The 17543-nt window shown below is 32.6% G+C and overlaps 3 protein-coding genes across 4 annotated transcripts; 1 reads left to right on the forward strand and 2 right to left on the reverse strand.

Annotated features, from left to right (window-relative positions):
* Nucleotides 1-919: 919 nt before the first annotated feature.
* On the reverse strand, nt 920-4971 carry Cbs (Cystathionine beta-synthase). Its single transcript, XM_076403305.1, has 10 exons — nt 4595-4971; nt 3941-4047; nt 3717-3884; nt 3394-3662; nt 3165-3330; nt 2926-3045; nt 2685-2862; nt 1471-1605; nt 1228-1415; nt 920-1151 (listed from the first exon to the last, which is right to left on the reverse strand). Exons 1-10 carry the CDS (start codon nt 4780-4782, stop codon nt 1072-1074), a joined length of 1599 nt encoding a protein of 532 aa, XP_076259420.1. The 5' UTR covers nt 4783-4971; the 3' UTR covers nt 920-1071.
* A 193-nt stretch (nt 4972-5164) lies between these two features.
* On the forward strand, nt 5165-6879 carry mRpS5 (mitochondrial ribosomal protein S5). Of its 2 annotated transcripts, none has more exons than XM_076403306.1 (6): nt 5165-5355; nt 5410-5535; nt 5584-5811; nt 5868-6098; nt 6149-6348; nt 6401-6879. In XM_076403306.1, the coding sequence occupies exons 1-6, from the start codon at nt 5193-5195 to the stop codon at nt 6785-6787; spliced, it is 1335 nt and encodes a 444-aa protein (XP_076259421.1). In that variant the 5' UTR covers nt 5165-5192; the 3' UTR covers nt 6788-6879. The 2 variants fall into 2 exon arrangements, with proteins under 2 accessions (XP_076259421.1, XP_076259422.1); XM_076403307.1 differs by having other exon boundaries at nt 5584-5805.
* A 3512-nt stretch (nt 6880-10391) lies between these two features.
* LOC143195834 (uncharacterized) lies at nt 10392-16989 on the reverse strand. The gene is made up of 3 exons (XM_076403304.1): nt 16570-16989; nt 16304-16502; nt 10392-13735 (listed from the first exon to the last, which is right to left on the reverse strand). The coding sequence occupies exons 1-3, from the start codon at nt 16781-16783 to the stop codon at nt 10612-10614; spliced, it is 3537 nt and encodes a 1178-aa protein (XP_076259419.1). The 5' UTR covers nt 16784-16989; the 3' UTR covers nt 10392-10611.
* Between the last annotated feature and the right edge of the window lie 554 nt (nt 16990-17543).

The following is a 17543-nucleotide window of genomic DNA, read 5'->3' on the forward strand; positions in this document are numbered from 1 at the left end:
TCTGGAATAGTCTCTATGTTGGTCACTGGCCAATTGGTAGGCTTAATACCAAGGACCGTGGTTTGGAGGCTACGTTAAACAGTAGATATAGTCCATATAAAACCCTCGTTGGTAAAAAGGTAATTTTAAGGAGTTCTGCCCAATTACAAATGAAATTATATTAGAAAATTACTATATATGTACAATTTTTAATAAAATTAATATATTTTATTTCTCTCTTTTTATAGTCAGAGCAATACAAAATAGGATAAATATCTATTTTCTAGAATTATTTTATTTACTCCTATGATTGCTGTGAAACGTGACTGAATTTAGCTAATAATTTAGATTGTGCAATTATATATAGAAAATACAAAACAAATAATAATGAGTAGCGTTATGAATCGTTCAAGCATGTTATAACAGTCAAAAATATATTATAATTATACAGTAGTGACAACTTATTTATGAAAAAATATTATTAAATATCGGGATATTTATTTAAAATATCTCCAGAGTACTTTAAAATAACTTACGCAACTGTTTAACTATAACATTGAAAAACAATTCTTGTAAGAAACATATTATTGCCCAGATACACCTAATAAAAACAATAATAAATGTAGCAATACTTATAACTATTTTTAAAACCAGCCTTTGTGTTTGTGTCCGCAAAATTCGAAAAGTAGTCAATGAATCGAATACATTTTATACAATATTATATTTTAAGAGAATAATTTTAATTTTAATTAAGTTTTCATATCCGTTTTATTTCGAACTAGCCTTTTGTCACAAGTTGTTGAACGTTATTTGAACAATAACGACCACCAAAATTCTTCTCTGTAAATCAATTTACCTTAGAATATTGTTATTAATTCTCCCAGTAATTAATGTCAAATTAAGCCAAAAGGAAATAATAAAAAATGTAAATAAAAACATGTTTTGCTTAAAACCATGATATATATTTGGCTAAAAATAGAATCTAATATAGGTTAACAAGTTTATTTAGAAAAGTAGAGATTCTTATGATGTCATGTATGTAACTGAATATTTTCACCAAACACCGTGTAAAATAGTTAGGGGCTGTTTGTGTTATACCTTTTTGCCCCCTATATATTGCACCATATCTATGGGACTGATAATTCCCACTGGTTTTTCTGCTTTACTATTTTCTAAAACAGAAAATTAACGTTAAAGTTTGCCAAGTTTGTTATCTGGGCATCGTTCGGTATTATTTTTACAACTAACCTTGCTTTTGCAGTATAACAACATAAGGCTCAACTTCTAATGCTCTGGAAACCACACCTAAATTAACCGTGTCGTACAATTTCGGATAAACTCTGACGATTATATTTTCAATGCTGTCATTGAGCTGGATTTTTTTCTCCACTATTTTTGTGAGTATTACCTTTAAAGTCACCATGCCAACAATCGCCCTAAAAATGACCCGATATTAATATTTTCACCAAGATCACTATGAAAGTATTATACCCATCATTATCCACTACTGGTATCTGATCTGCCCCAATTTTCTTCATAAGATGGATGACTCTGTCGCATGTCATTGATGCTGTTGCTGTTTGCAAAGTTTGTAAATTAAGGTCTGATATTTTCTTGTCCCACCACCTTTGAAAAAAAAAACACTTTAATGAGGGCTCCTTAAAGAATCGCAGATGTGCGATAAACACTACGTGATTCCGACAATTTTTGTAAAAAATGCGTTTTTGAGGTTTCAAGTAATAGTGCCCGTATATACTAAAAAACTTAATAAAACCCAAAAGGAAACTGTTGTTATAGGCCAAGAAATGGTAAAATCATAAATGTTAACAGTTGTTTGTTTACATTGATATCTCGCATATTCACCAATGCAAATCGCAAATAAAGTACAGGCAAGTGTATACCTAACATTGCACAATTTTTACTATCTCCGAATATTGATTCAATTTAATTGATTATACTTAAATCATTCACTGAAATGTCAGGGACAATTGTCTATCCTATGACCATATTGTGATTATGTGTAACTGCTGAGTTTCTGAATTTTAAATTTTGTTTGTCAAAAAAATGCTCAAATTTTTATTGAAAATTTAACGTATAACGATACCTAAGGTATATAATGATATTTAAGGATCTTTTATAATTTGATATTTATTTTTAGATTTCATAATCTACACTTCTATTGATTTGATTACAGATTAATTGATCACTGATTAAACACATTGATCTATTGGTACTTTATAAAGTTCTATTTTATTGTTTTTATCATTCTATAGCGCCTAATTAATTAAAATACCAACAAGCTTTCTGAAAATAAATGGTCTAATGGTAATGGTCTCTGTCTAATAGTAAGTACTTTAGTTAGTACTTAATGTTACAACTGTGAAATTAGCGTTACTAGTGATTTTCCGTATTTTCAACAGTGAGATAAGAACCAAGTAATTACATATAATCTTGAAAGAATAAATTGTTTTTTAAATTCCACATATTTGCTAAAATAATAATAATGTGAAGAAGAAAAATACTATTGATAAATGGCACTTTAGCTGTATCTGATAGCTTGCCAAATATAAAAAATAAATTGTTTCTTATTTACTCTCTGTTTTAAAATTAGTTTTCCGATTTGATATATTTCAAACGTTTGTTTTTTTTAATTGGCAACACTATCAGGAGCTAGAGGTGCCTTAGAGCTATAAAATTAGTTTTACCAGTGATTTTCTGTATTTTCAGAGGGGAAGAAACCACGCGCTTCCATCCACTGATCGCTTATAAATTTGGTCATGTAATTTCTGATACCGTCCGGCAATAAGATTACAACATTTTGCCCTTCTTTAAGGTCTTTTGCAGCTCTTAGTCCTGCTACCACGGCCGTCCCGCTGCTTGTACCTGCAAATAATATAAGGATCCATTAAAAAGTTTAAATACTTTAAAATTGTTTTTATTCTTTACCACACAGTAATCCTTCTTCGCGGATCATTCTTCTCGCCATAAGTAAAGACTCTTTGTCTAAGGTTTTCTCCCAATGATCCACAACAGATCTGTCCAAAACCGTCGGCAAGAAATCATATCCTACAATTAAGTAAAGACATTTTCTGATTGGAGTTACGTTGAAAATATAAGAATAAACCATTTTATGAAGATTATTTAATACATATTAAGAGTGCCTGGAAATTAATTAAAATTCATACCTATGCCTTCAACTTCATAGAAATCGATGTCAGTTTTGTTCAGGCTTTCTGGTAACGCTAATACAGACCCAACTGGATCAGCGGCTATTATTTTCGTTTGGGGGGACAGTTCCTTGAATTTGCGGCCTATTCCCGAGATTGTTCCTCCAGTTCCTGTACCTATTACCTAAAAGAGGCCAATGATATGTAATCTAGTATTATATTTCCGGTATTGCCTCGATAAACCTACCAACATGTCGACTTTTTTGTCGCAATCATTGAAAATTTCTTCGGCGGTGGTATCATAATGAGCTAACGGATTTCCCGGATTGGAATACTGGTCCAAGATGACGGAGTTAGGAATCTGTTTGTGCAATTTGTGTGTAACTCCAAACATGCCGTCGGGCGCATTTGAGTCCAGGTTGACAGGCGTTCGAACGATTTCGGCCCCTAGGGCCTTCAAGGTTGATACCTTCTCGTTGGACATTTTCTCCGACATTACGATAATGCAATGGTAACCTGCGCGTGAACAAAATGTAATGCAAATTTGAGAAATATTAACGATTTTGTGACCTTTGACAGCGGCTGCCAAAGCTATGCCTATACCGGTATTTCCAGACGAAGGTTCGATAATAGTTGATCCAGGTTTGAGGAGACCTTGCGCTTCTGCATCCTCCACCATTCTACAGCCGATTCTGTCTTTGACGGATCCTCCAGGATTGAAATATTCACATTTGACATCTGACAAAAAATGATGCGGTACAAACAAGGCACAAGAAAAGAAAAAAAACACTTACAAACATTGGCTTTGATACCTTCCGCCTGTGGTATTTTGTTCAATTTAACCAGCGGTGTATTACCAATAGCTTTCAAAATATCGGGTAGAATTTTTGTTTTTCTTTTCCTAAAAATTGCAATTACTGTTTTATTCCTTTAAAATCTTTGACGAAAAATCTATAATCCAAGATTAATATATATTTTTTTCAGAACTTATTCAGAATTATTTTTGGATATATATGTTAAAAGTATCTATATCTACAAATAAATTTACAGAAACAAAATTTTAATAATTTTAATATTATCACCGCATTTTAGCAATTAATATTTATTGTTGCCCAATTAATTATCAAAAATCAAACCAGTATAAGATGTCTAAATATTTTCAAGTGTTTCCCAATTACACTTTGATAAGATTGTAAGAAAATAGAGATATACGATACTAGAAAACGCCAAAATCATTCAATTCCTTCGCTAATATAGAATGATGAAAAACAAGCTTTCACTGAAATGACCTGTTATAGTTGTGAATGCAAGAAAATTGCAACTTTCATATTACTATTCTATTTATAACGTTTAGATTACGATGTCGTTGCACCCACATTTATCGAAATAAATGCGGACGACCCTCACTTCAATTCTTTTAATTCTATGGTTTACAGAAGTTTTCTTACCAGTCATGTTGTGAATGAGGATTAACTTGAGCTTTATCATTGATTCTGTTCCATGTACATTTTGAATGATGACTTGGTGGAGCTATAACATCGTTTAAAGGCGAATGAAAAATGGGAACCGTATCCGTTTTCGCTTTCTTAGCGCATTGAGCACCATTTGCTTCACACTGTGCTCTTACTTTACTCATTATCACGTGTAAACAGATTTGTAAGACGACTAAGTGACAATTATCTTGCGAAACTTTTTCGTTGCGGGTCGACAACTAACTTGTGTTCTCAGTGGGGATCCTTTATATATAGTTTCTCATTTTTTTCAAACAGCCCAGGTAACAGAAACAACGTGGTGTGGTTAGCAAAAGCGCATTGACATTTAGTTCATTCATGGTTATTAACCTTTATTTTCATATATATTCATAAATATAATATAAAATTATAAATATATAATTATAATTAAAATATTCTTGTTTGTTTTCTTTATCCTTTATTTATGACAATCTCTAATTCAAATAGATATGCAACTCTATATATCATTCTTTATTAATCAATAATGCCATAATATATATAAAGTAGATTTATTTAGAATTGTCCATAACCAAACATGGCGAAACAATTGTTAGATGTAACTAAAGTTTTTCAAAAATTAACATTAAATTCCACCCGCTTAGTTACTTCGCCGTTATTGAGATTACATGATACAAATGTTGAAAAGAATGCACTCCCTACGATTATTTCTATACGTAATACTAGTTTTTTTAACAAATGTGAGTAATGAGGTTATATTTTGAAACCCAGGTTAACAATATAAAGATTTGTAGTACCGGCTGATCATTTATGGAAAGGTGTGACCACCGTCAGTAATGCCGGCAAGAAGAGGGGTAGAGGAAAAACAATATCCAAGAAAAATATCAAAGATTTAAATAGAGGGCAAAGTCTTGGAATGGGTAATAGCATTTAACATTCTAAACATTTAGTAATTTATTGTGTTTTAGGTAAAGCAAATATGGTATGGCCTGGTTTATCAGCCCCTATAATTAGAGGTAGAGAGTTAGTACAACAGCAGAAATTACCAGAGGATCCAGAAAGGGAAAAGAAACTTATTGAATTAAGAAATACTATGGGTACCTTCCGTCCTACTAAATTAAGCCCCATGGAGAGAGGCTGGTCAGGTTCAAAAATGCCAGGAAGAAGCATAGGTGCTCCAGATCCTATTGGTGAAGGTTAATTTGCATTGAAATGAGATTTATATTTAACTTATTTTAGGGTAACTTTTTAGAAACCTTTGAAGGTTTTGATACCAGAGTTTTGGAATTGAAAATTGTATTCAATATGAAAGGAAACTTTGGGAGAAAAAGAAGAAATGCTGCTTTAGTAGTTGTTGGCAATGGAAGAGGCTTAGGTGGTTTTGCTATGGGTAGAGCACAAGAACCAAAAAATGCTTTACGTAAAGCAAAAAATAGAGCAGCTCAAAAACTAGTGCATATAAAACTGTTTAAAGATCACACAGGTGAGTAAATATATTTAACACTTTCTATTATTACAAGTATTTATTTTTAGTATGTCATCATTTCTTTACGCAGTTTGGTTCAACTAAAATTTATGTTTGGCAAAAGCCAGAAGGTTATGGTCTGAGATGTCACAGAGCTATAAAAACAATCTGTGAAGTTATCGGTATAAAAAACTTGCATGCCAAGGTGGAAGGCTCAACTAATGTAAATCACATAATGAAAGCATTCTTTTTAGGTCTTGTTCAACAAGTGAGATTTTTCATTTTCATTAAAACTTTTTTTATGTAGTTTTCTATTCCAGAAAACCCCTGAACAGATGGCAGAAGAACAAGGTCTTCATCTGGTTCAGTTCTGTCCTGAATCTAACAACTTCCCAAATGTAATTGCTTCCCCAACAGAATGTAAAGAAGAAAAAGATTTGATTAGAAATGAAACCTTCGATTTTAATCACTACTGTTTTGGAGGTAAAGTTGTACTGCGAAAGAAACATCCTGCCCCCTTCTATACCAAACTTGATTCCTATATGGAACATTTGCGACGATGCGAACGAAGAAGAAATCATGATGAGGTTAAGTTAAATCTTAGAAGTGAATATGGTGAAATACGTTCCTTTTTGACTGATCAACATCCTGAATGTGTGCAGTTTAAAAAACTAAAGGAAGAAGAAACACAAGAAGCTGAGACATAGCAAGTGCAAATAAATTTAATAGATCCTATGTGCTTTTTATTTATGTAATAATAATTATAACAATATTATATAATTACAATAATATAATTTTACGGTCAGTGTTCTTTATTTAATATATAATTAGTAGCATCTTTATTTTAATTGATAATTAGTAATAGACATTCCTTTTTTTCTGTGTTCTATAACTCCAGAACCTCAGAGATTTTTGGACCAAATGAAGAAGTTTTGAAGTTAGCTTTACACCATTAAGAAAGGTCTGCAGACCAGAACAAAGGGTATTTGTATGGTGCAGGGTCTCGCTAATTTCGCTATTTTTGTTACTAGGAGTGTATGTAGATAACATTGCTATGATAGAAAACAATGCATCACTGATTGATCAGTTTTGGCCGTTTTTTAATCGCTTACTTTAATCATGTTTGCTCTTAACAGGTCAATTGAAAAGTCCCCGGCCTTAAATTAAATCCATATATTTTTTAGTTAGCCCTAAGCCTCAAAAGATGACTGTATAAATTTGACAGCTGTCGGATCATTAGTTTGTGTTTTATAGCATTTAAGTGGCAACCTTTGCTATTGTGAAAAAAATGGATAAAAAGGAATTTCGCGTGTTGACCAAATATTGCTTTTTGAAGGGAAATTGAATGAAATAGCAGACGCTCTAAGTATATCAACTGAATGTGTACATCATATTGTTGACGACTCGTTCGGTATGAGAAAGCTCTGTGCAAAGTGGGTGCCGCGCGAGCTCACTTTTGACCAAAAACAACGACGACTTGATGATTCGAAGCAGTGTTTGAAGATGATCAAGTGCAATGAACCCGAGTTTTGCGTCGATATGTGACAATGGATGAAACATGGCTCCATCATTTCACTCCGAAGTCCAATCGACGGTCATCCGAGTGGACTGCACACGATGAACCCGCTCCAAAGCGTGGGAAAACGCAACAGGGCTTTGGCAACCATATTTTTCATATTGTACATGAGTCATTTCTAATCGTCCGAAAAGTGGTGTAATTTATCAAGGTTAATAAAAAGCTTTGTCATGTAAGAATTTGAATACTTTTCAGAGTATTCCCTGTTAACTAACTTCCTGTCGGTGTGTTATTGTCAATTGGCTAAAGGCCCAGATGAAATGCCTCCCGCAGAAAAAAACCAACGACACTGTCATTAACGAATCTAACTCCATCAAAAGAGCAGTCATCCCAACCTTTCTTCTCAGCCATCTCGTGTCCCCAAAATCTCTACAGACTATTATCAGAAAACTTCAATCCAAAAAATCTCCGGGTTTCGACAGAATATCGATTACCCAATTAAAAAAGCTTTCGCATAGGCAGCTCGCGGAAATGGCAAACATCATTAACTCCATCATGAGGGACTGCAACATTTCCCGGCGTTTTGGAAACACGTGCACATAGCGGTTATTTCCAAGGAAGGAGCAAAATCATCTCCATCTGACTACAGGCCCATCAGCCTTCTCAGTGTCATTTTGAATTTTGCCGAGAGGGCAATACTCTACGCTCTCAACTCTTTCACAAAGGAAAACATCATTCTTGACAAACAATTCGGCTTTCGCGCTCACCATTCATCCGACCATCAGGCCACCCGTCTGGCCGCACACATCCATCAAGCTGTTGACCTACGTAAAAGGCTTGGAGCAGTCCTGGACCTAACCAAAACTTTCTACAAGGTCTGGCACAATGGCTTGATTGCAAAATGCGTACGGTTAGGCCTCCCCAAAGACCTAACTGCTCTCATCAAGTCCTATTTATCGGTCAAATCTTTCCCGATCAAGATCAGGAAAACCCTTTCCAGTCGTAAATAAATGAACGCTGGCCCCTGCCTTGTTTGAGCACATTGACGTTGTGTTTTACGCTGACGACACTGCTTTCCCCTCGGCCTCCAGGCTCGAGGGTGCCATTCAAAAACGTTTACAGCCACAGGTCGATCATGCGGTCAAGTGGTTCAAATTTTGGGGGTTGCAAATCAGCCACCTGAAAACCTAGGTCATCTTTTTCCATAAGAAGCGTTACGCACTATGCGTTTCGCAACTTAAAATCGACACCGTAACAATTCCATGGCTGGATAACGTCACGTACCTAGGTCTCTAGTTCGACCGACGATTCGGGTGACATTCCCAAATCCAACAAGGTTCGGGGATAGCAAACCTGCTATCTTTTCTGATCTGCCCTGCTAACAAACTTCTAATCATCATAAAAAGCTTATTTTACAAGATGTTAATTCGGTCCGTACTTCTCTACAGATCTAATGTATACTTCAAGTTTGTCACACCCAACCAGGTGAAACGGCTTCAAATTTTTGAAAATAATAATCATAACTTTTGTTAACTTAAGTTAGCGAATCTATAGTTAGTTTCACCATCTGTTCTTTCGCCGGGTCCTCGTGCTCAATAACGGCTGCCCAGTTAGCGGGTGCCATATTCCCAAATTTAATGCAGTAGCGACCCACAGTGGTTAACTGTGAGCCGGCTTCGGTTTAGTGTATTGGTAAGACCAGAGGCAGTCCCACATAACACGGTCCAACTTGTCACTCTAAGGCAAGTCTCCGCGATCAGGTATGCGTCATGCACTCTACCGCCTGGTTTTATGCCATAAAAAAGAAAATGTTTCTATTGGCTAAACCTATGAATGTTCCGATGTTTATTTTTAAGAGAGATACAATTATTTTTTAAAAGTTTTAGAAGACATGTAGTATGACAATATTACTGATTTGAAAACGCTATGTTTGCTACATATGGTGTAGAGGCTGCAGATATTCTAAATATGATTACCGATAAATCTTGCTGTATCATGAATTAAATACTAATTCTGGAGAATGTCTATTTTTTAAGTTCATTTGCAGTCTATATTCTACCGAGGTTTCAATAGATGTCACCAAACTTCTTTTACTTTAGAGTTTGATCTTTACTGTGAACCTTTAGTATATGTTTTTTTAAAATTAATTTATAATATTTTCCTTTTTACCAATCGGGGTTTATACAGACTCGATTTACTGCTTATCATGGGCTACCATAATGCTCAGTATTAAAGCTATTGACAGGTTAACATAGAGACCATGCCAGAAGACACCCACAGGCCTTACCTAACGGTTATTTCTTGTCGGATTTTGCACTACTGCCTAAAGATATTTATAATCTCAAATATAAAGTACATGCTCTGCGAGATTTGAACCCGCGACTATCGCAGCACTACGAGGACACTCGTGTCGTCTTAACTACAGTAGCTACCAAATCGGCTATACGGTAACTTTAAGTCTTCTTTTATATATCATCAAATTTAGGCATTTTAAAAGGGTTGTCACGTTTAAATTAAATTGAGAAATCAATGTATTCGACATCCATTAAAGCCTTAAACCGGCGCAACATTACTGAACCGCGCTTTTTTTCTAGACTTGACGACCGATACCACAATATAATTAATCATTGTGTTATCGGTGTATTTATGTTCTATGCAATGGAAAGTTCAGAAAGCACATGAGACAGATGAACTGGGCATAGCAGCCAAAATTTTAACGTATGCACGGCCTCAAGAACTAATCCAGAATATCCGACAGCTAAAAGCTGTTTTTTTTGGCAATAAAATAGACCGAATTGATTTGTTGCTATATTTTTATTTATATAACGTAACAATATATTCTTTCATAATCAGCATTTTAATTAATTGTTAATTAGCGTTCCATTTGATTTTAGTTAACATTTAACATATAATATTTGATATTATTTTAGTATACAAAAAGGACGAAGCACAATTTGCGTCAGGATAATTTAACATTATTTCAATTTATGAATTTTCAATTATATGAATTGAACTTTACTCAAATAAGGAATAATAAAAAATTTCTGATAGTTGATCGTGTTGGCGCGATAACAATTGAATGATTTCATTTTTCTTTTTATTGTCACTGACGTCCTGTGCAACGTCCATCCCAATGAATTGGTTCAATGGAGAAGCGTTAATTGTTAGCATATCAATAATAAGATCTTCTACACAGCAATTGTTTGTTTGGCAGTTATTCAAATTACAGAAAGATTGCAAACATTTTGATAACAATAGGTTAACATGAGGCCCATGAATTACTATAATACTTTCAAAGTAGCGATCAATTCCTTTAGCAAATATTCTAGCATCTCCACCGGACTCTTTAGATAGTTTTAGTAGTTGTAAAGAGCAAAATCCAGTAAAATGTTCGGTAAACGAGAAACTTTTCTTCCAGTAAGCTTCAAATTGCAGAAGGATATTTATATCGTAAGTCATTAAATTTAAGAGAGCAACTCTAAAGAAGTCATACAGACATTGCTTTGTATTTTCAATTTGATGTTTCCAGTTATTTTCCTTAAATGCTCTTATAATGTCAAAAACAAAATCGAATCGCTGAGAATCGTTTGTTCGTAAATAATCCATTACAATATTATTTGTAAAATTGCAATGTGTCTTATTACCAGCCACAAGCGATAAAAAGTATGTTCCGATAATATCTTTACAAAATGCCTCACTAAAAGTAACTTTGCAGAAACATCTATGCATACCTTCAAGTATTATATAACGATAACGGTATTTGTTTGCATCATATGCAAATTTGTCGAGTGTTCTCCACAATTTTTCAATGAAAGTCGCTCTAAATTTATTAGGGATGTTGTCCACAGTTTGGGCCAATTTCTCTAACGCCTCATCATCATCTTTATCTAGAGTGTCGAGTCTGGAAAGAACGATATCCATTACGAATCCCAAGGGATTCTTCATAAAAAACTTAAGTATCGATTCGAGAAAATGTTTTTTCATTGAAACATTTTTTTCTTTACTAGAAACAGTTATATACATATTAATAGCGTAACGGAGAGGCATATAATTAAACGCTAAGAACATTGAATGCTTTCGTACGGACAAGGGCTGGTTCTTTAGAGTATCGATAAAATGGAATACGGCACTCTCATTGATTCGATTTAAAATGTTGTACATTGTAGGTAGGCTTCCTTGCAGATAATCTTCATGGCAAACAATTGAGAGATAAGGAATGACTTTAACGGGGTCGTCAACTTGTTGAAAGCGTTGAATAATCTTACATTGTAGGCGGTATGTATTTTTGAAATCATAGTCTTTTAAGTCGAATTTAGTTTTCTTAGGTAAATATTGAGAAACCAAATTGAGAAAATCATCAGTTGTCATAAACAGGGCAAGACCTTTCAGAATCCTACCGATGTTAGATGAGGAAATATCTACTAATGATCCAGAGTGATATTTAATGAATTTTTGATCAAATTCCAAATGGCTATATTTTTTCAATAGACCAAAATCGAAGAGGTTGTCGCTAGTGTCATATTTAAGAAACAAATCAAAGTACCTATTTGTTATTTCGGGATCATTCCTCACCAAATAACGCATGGTTTTATTTTTATTTCTTATGTAGAAAGGAATCTTCTCAAACCAATCAGTTACAAAACAATGTAATAGTTCTTTTTCAAAGTTGTTTCTGTTTTGTTTCGAAACAATATCAGATACAGTATTGATAAGATCATATCTATACTCAAACTGTTTACTCAACTTATTCAATACAGCTACGAGTTGATCACCATCACAAACCCTAATAAGAGTGTGAGGGTTCTGATTGTTATAAGTCAACATAGACATTATAATTTGGTAATCTTCATCATCATAATGTTCCTTTAATTGGCAAGTATCTTGGAATACCTTAATCGCAGCTTCGTATTGGTTTAAATCAATAGAGGCATTTTTATTTTCATTATTAAAAATGACAATGAAATCAATTACTTTCGATAAAGCACGTTTTTTTGCTTCCATCCCCACTGCAATTTCTAGGCTTTTTTGCCAAATTTTATCCCAAACTTCCGGTTGTTCATTTATATTAAAATCAAAAGATAAGTAATGCTCAATGCTATCCAATATAAACCATTTGACAGTATCATCTAAACAAATTTCGTGTTTCGCCATGTAAAGTAAGTAATCAAGGAATATTTGATTGGGAATAGTATTACCTTTGGTTCTAATTATCTCCAATATTTCACCAATATATTTCCAATGAATGTCCGTAAATTTATTTCTATTGTAATTATTACCTATGCTCCGCGAGATTGCCTTTAAATCATCATTTCTGTGCCTTTGTGTAATATATTTTAACACTTCCCCATAAGTGTTATAGTCGTTGTTCATATGACAACTATTCACTAATTTATTCAGAAACTCTATACGACTGATGACTGACGATGTTACATTAATTTTAGTCTTGACCAATTTGAAAACCTCTGCTGGGTCCAAGTAGGTCCAATATTTAGTGTCACTTGTTTTGGAATACATTAAATTACCCCATTGGCGCCTTATTTCTACATTAAACAGTAGTACTATATCCGATTCAAAATAATCTAAATATTCTCCAATATTTTTGTTATACGCTAGACTGAAGGCTTCGCTTACGATAACCCATCGTTTACTATAAGGATACTTAATCAATATTTTGCGCAAGAGCTTTTGCGTAGATCTTTTTTTAAATTCATCCATGTTTTTGGGTAATAGCTTAGGTAAGCAACGCTTACTAAAATCTTTTATTTGTTTGACAAGCTGTCCTAAATGCAATTTATTGCGATTTAGTTCCACATTGTCCAGCACATCTTGTTCCCTAGTTTTCAGTAATGTTCTGGTTGTGTATTTGCCCAGCTTGACTTGTGGTTTATTGCTCAAACCCATATCAAAGTAAAGTTCCGGTTTCTTCCAGCATAAGTAATTTATAAAATCTTCATTACTGTATTCTCTTCCGCGAAATTCTGAATACCTATCAAAATAGAATTTTATTAAAAGAGGATTTTTCTTCAGAAGACGTTTCAGATGTACTGGATCTAAATCGATATCGTAGTTATTGATTATTTTTCTTATCATATCTTCAGAACAACTGAACAATACTTGTTGAGCTAGATTAACACCATATCTGAAAAAAGAGTTTTATTAGTTCCACAGTTATCTAGAATAAATCTTATATATAAATTCAGTTTATTCATATTTGTTATGTATCAAAAGTCTGCTAAATAAATTTCTATTAAATGATTACTGTAACGTTAATATCTTTACTTTAATAATTTCTGTTACAATAAAGATAGAGTAAATTTTAATTAACGGTTATTATTTTAGGTAGGGGAATATAAAAAGGTATGTTAGTATGATAAAATTCAGATTTAAAAAAATTTCAGATAAAAAAAATTCAGATTTTAACAATTTTTTAAAGGACCTTTTTTAATTTGCTTAGTTCTTATTTTTCTATCTTAATCTTCAATCTATGCCACTGTTCTCTTTGACCAATGACCACAGAATACATTATACAAAGGAATATGTCTCATATAATGAGACCACCCAACAAAAACACACATACATCTTCACAAACATAAAGATAAAATAATATTTATGGGGTTTTGACAAGCCATTTTAAACATATTAAAGTTTAATTGAAACACCTGATAGTTATATCTTGAAATGTCAACATACTTCTTCAACATAGTCGAACTTTGGTGAAGCACTAATAAAATAAATATAACATTATTAAATAGGCATTAAAGTCATCGGAAAATGGTGAAAGCGTAGTGATAAATAATTGTGCCATCGAAACAATCGGCTCATGATCAAAATCACAAATTCTTATTAGCCTTTTATATATATGTATGTACATTACATTATTTTTGTTATATTTTAGATTCGCCTTTTTACCAACGAGGATTTATCTAGATTAGTCCTACCGTTTAACGTGGGCTCCGAACCACGGTCCTCAGCATTAAGCCTACCGACTAGCGAGTGACCAACTTAAAAATTATCCCAAACGGCATCCGGTCTTAGCCAGCTTGGTTACTGGAGTGACTGGGATATCATTTTTCTTTGTCGGATTTTGCTTTCTTGTCTAAGGATAATTACAAATATTAAACAATTCACAAACACAAATTTACGACCGTGTCCCAGCAGGATTCGAATTCGCGACTATCGCAACGGCCGGAGGACCGTCCTGTCGCCTTTACCACCACGCCAACCAAGCCGGCATTACACATTTTTGTAAGATCTATTATAAACATAATATTTACTATTTTTAATACTTTAGAGACTGTTGTTTACCAACTAGGATTTATCTGGAGTGATATTGTTACTTAACGTGGGATTCTTGGTCTTCAGCCTATGGATTGGTGCGTGATTAACTTAGAGATCATCTCTGATTACCCAGTCTGATTACTGGCATTACTAAGATGACTTTTCTTGTTAGGTAAAACCTTTAAACTCTTGTCTTATAAACAAATATAATTACAAAAAAGTACAAATATAAATTTACAACCATACCCCAGCACGATTCGAATACGCAGCTGTCGCAAAAGTAGGAGAGGATTTTTTTGCACGAGCACTTTGGAAGAAAAAAGAACACATTCTGCCTAAGTTATGGTGGTCATACAGGGGATATACATAGAAAATTTCCAAACATTTATCATCAGTTTGTTTGGTATCAATGTGTGCTTTTCAACCTTTTGTGAAAGCTCTTTGGGTCTCGACAACGATCTTTTATTATTACCAATTATAATTTCGCAATTATTCGTTTCAAAAATGGAATTAAATCCTTTCGTTTTGTTAAATTACGCCGAATGTGAGATCAATTATTACAGTCTACCTCAATACTTATGTTTGTCAATAATTTCATCAACTTTTTCAATAATAATAAATTTTGATAGTTTGCGTGTTTACTTCACAACACATCACGATAAACGCCGCACGTTTCACTGTGTAAAAAAATTATCATAATCAAACAATTAAGTTAGTTTAGCCTACAAATTACTTTTTTTGGATTTCTAAAAATTTTGTTTTTGCATATAAAATAGATACTTTTTATTATTGATTTAAAAATGTATTTATTATTATTTGATAAAACTCTAACTAGCAAAAAATAGTTGGTCCTACTTTTGTTGTCCTGCCTTAAAATGGAAGGGAAATATGCTGTTAGTGGAAATCAATATAAGTATAGCTTTTTATTATTGGGCCTACCCTGATCTTCAAATAGTCTCTTTATTCATCGTTATTTCAATTCTATTATTTGTCAGTATAACAGATATTTTCAAACGACTTCAGAATAAAAAAAAACTAATAAAGAAAACTTTATGAAACAAGTCTAGGTGCAAGTAAATCATAGAGTATGTAACCTTAAGGTTAAACTTCTAAGTGGACAGGTATCAGTTATATTACATACAATCAGTACATTAAATTTATACATAGTTTGTCATTGTCTTTAAATTAGTCAAAAATAATATTTAACATTCAGTTTCCATAATAAAATTTTGTCTATGCTGAGTGAAGTATATGGGTCTTAACTAGTTGACTTATTTTTGAAATGATTGTAATATTGGTATTACCACTATTAACACTGACATATCTGATGTTCCAATTTAATGGTAATATATTTTTTGCTTTGTTACAAACATTCAGAAATAGAAAAAATAAATTTATATATGTGTGTAAATGTATTTAGCTATCATACCTTTCAATAACTAATTCAATAATCTTATCCATTTTTTCTTCTGTCAGAGACACAGCCATTTTCAACAAAACTTTTCCTCTTAAGGAACATGATAAAGTTGGTAGAAAAATATTTACTATATCTGTTTCATTTTTTTGTTGAAAAACATCCTGAATGAACCACTTTTCTTTTAATATTCTGCTTGTAAATACACCATTACCTACGCACAAGATTATCAGAAATAATTATTGATGTGATTATATATATATATATATATATATATATACCTTCCTGAAGTATCTCCAATAATTTATCTGTCTTACGATAGTATATTAATATATCAAGGTAAAATATTTTCTCTAAAAAATTTCTAGGTTTTATGGACAATAATACTGGATTCGCTGATACTTTTAACAATTTGCAAAAGTTCTTCTTTCTTTCATTGATGTGTAACCCTTTTAGATTATAAAAATCGTTAATTATGTCACCTTCACTATGCATCCTGCTAGTTTACTATACTTATACTATAAGTACTGAAATTAAATACTTTATCAATTATAGATTACTTATTACAGATAAGGTAACGATTTAAATTTGTTGAAGAGACCTATAAAAACCCAGATTCTCAAATATAAATGTCATTTAATAAAAAAGAACAGGTCATGTTTATATTTACAACAGTAAAATTTGAAGTTAGATATTCTTCCTCTTATTTTTGACAATAATTTATTTTGAACGGAGGAGAAAACATGGTGAAAACACTGAAAACGTTTATATTCTATTCTGCAGTGCAATTAGTTTATAATTTATTCCATCCATGGATAATATAATATATAATTAACAATGTTTTACACGTTCACCGTAGAAAAAATGTTAACTTCTCAATAGTCTTTGGGTCAAAATTGTAGGACAGTAAATATTTAACTGAAATTTAAAAATGTATTTAGGATTATTAATTGATTATTACGTTGAGTTAACAAGAAATATTTCAGTTGACAACACGAAAGGTAACTAAATTTATAGAATAAAAAACCGCTAGGCCAATATTGTTTTGAGAATATCAACTCAAAGGATCTCTAAATGTTTTTTAATATTGATTTCATAGAAAAATATACTGTATAAAATATACTTGTATCATATTGCATATTATTATAATACATATTGCAATATTTTGCTAGAATGCACCTGCCCGTTTTAAACCAATTATAATATATTGGATTAGGGATGCCGAAAAAATATCGATATATTTTTCAAAATCATT

The sequence above is a fragment of the Rhynchophorus ferrugineus genome, unplaced genomic scaffold (genome assembly GCF_030347505.1).
Source record: "Rhynchophorus ferrugineus isolate W39M unplaced genomic scaffold, kcgeb_rfMv2 rfM4, whole genome shotgun sequence".
NCBI lineage: Eukaryota > Metazoa > Arthropoda > Insecta > Coleoptera > Curculionidae > Rhynchophorus > Rhynchophorus ferrugineus.

Coding starts and splice junctions, on each gene's coding strand:
- Cbs (XM_076403305.1), bottom strand. CDS start 4,782: ATGAGTAAAGTAAGAGCACAGTGTGAAGCAAATGGTGCTCAATGCGCT. Junction 3,885..3,940: donor AGGTATCAAAGCCAATGTTT/GTAAGTGTTTTT, acceptor ATTTTTTGTCAG/ATGTCAAATGTGAATATTTC. Junction 2,863..2,925: donor CGAAGAAGGATTACTGTGTG/GTAAAGAATAAA, acceptor TATTATTTGCAG/GTACAAGCAGCGGGACGGCC.
- mRpS5 (XM_076403306.1), top strand. CDS start 5,193: ATGGCGAAACAATTGTTAGATGTAACTAAAGTTTTTCAAAAATTAACA. Junction 5,812..5,867: donor TCCAGATCCTATTGGTGAAG/GTTAATTTGCAT, acceptor GTAACTTTTTAG/AAACCTTTGAAGGTTTTGAT. Junction 6,099..6,148: donor ACTGTTTAAAGATCACACAG/GTGAGTAAATAT, acceptor ATTTATTTTTAG/TATGTCATCATTTCTTTACG.
- LOC143195834 (XM_076403304.1), bottom strand. CDS start 16,783: ATGCATAGTGAAGGTGACATAATTAACGATTTTTATAATCTAAAAGGG. Junction 16,503..16,569: donor ATTGGAGATACTTCAGGAAG/GTATATATATAT, acceptor TCTTGTGCGTAG/GTAATGGTGTATTTACAAGC. Junction 13,736..16,303: donor ATTGAATTAGTTATTGAAAG/GTATGATAGCTA, acceptor CTCTTTTTTCAG/ATATGGTGTTAATCTAGCTC.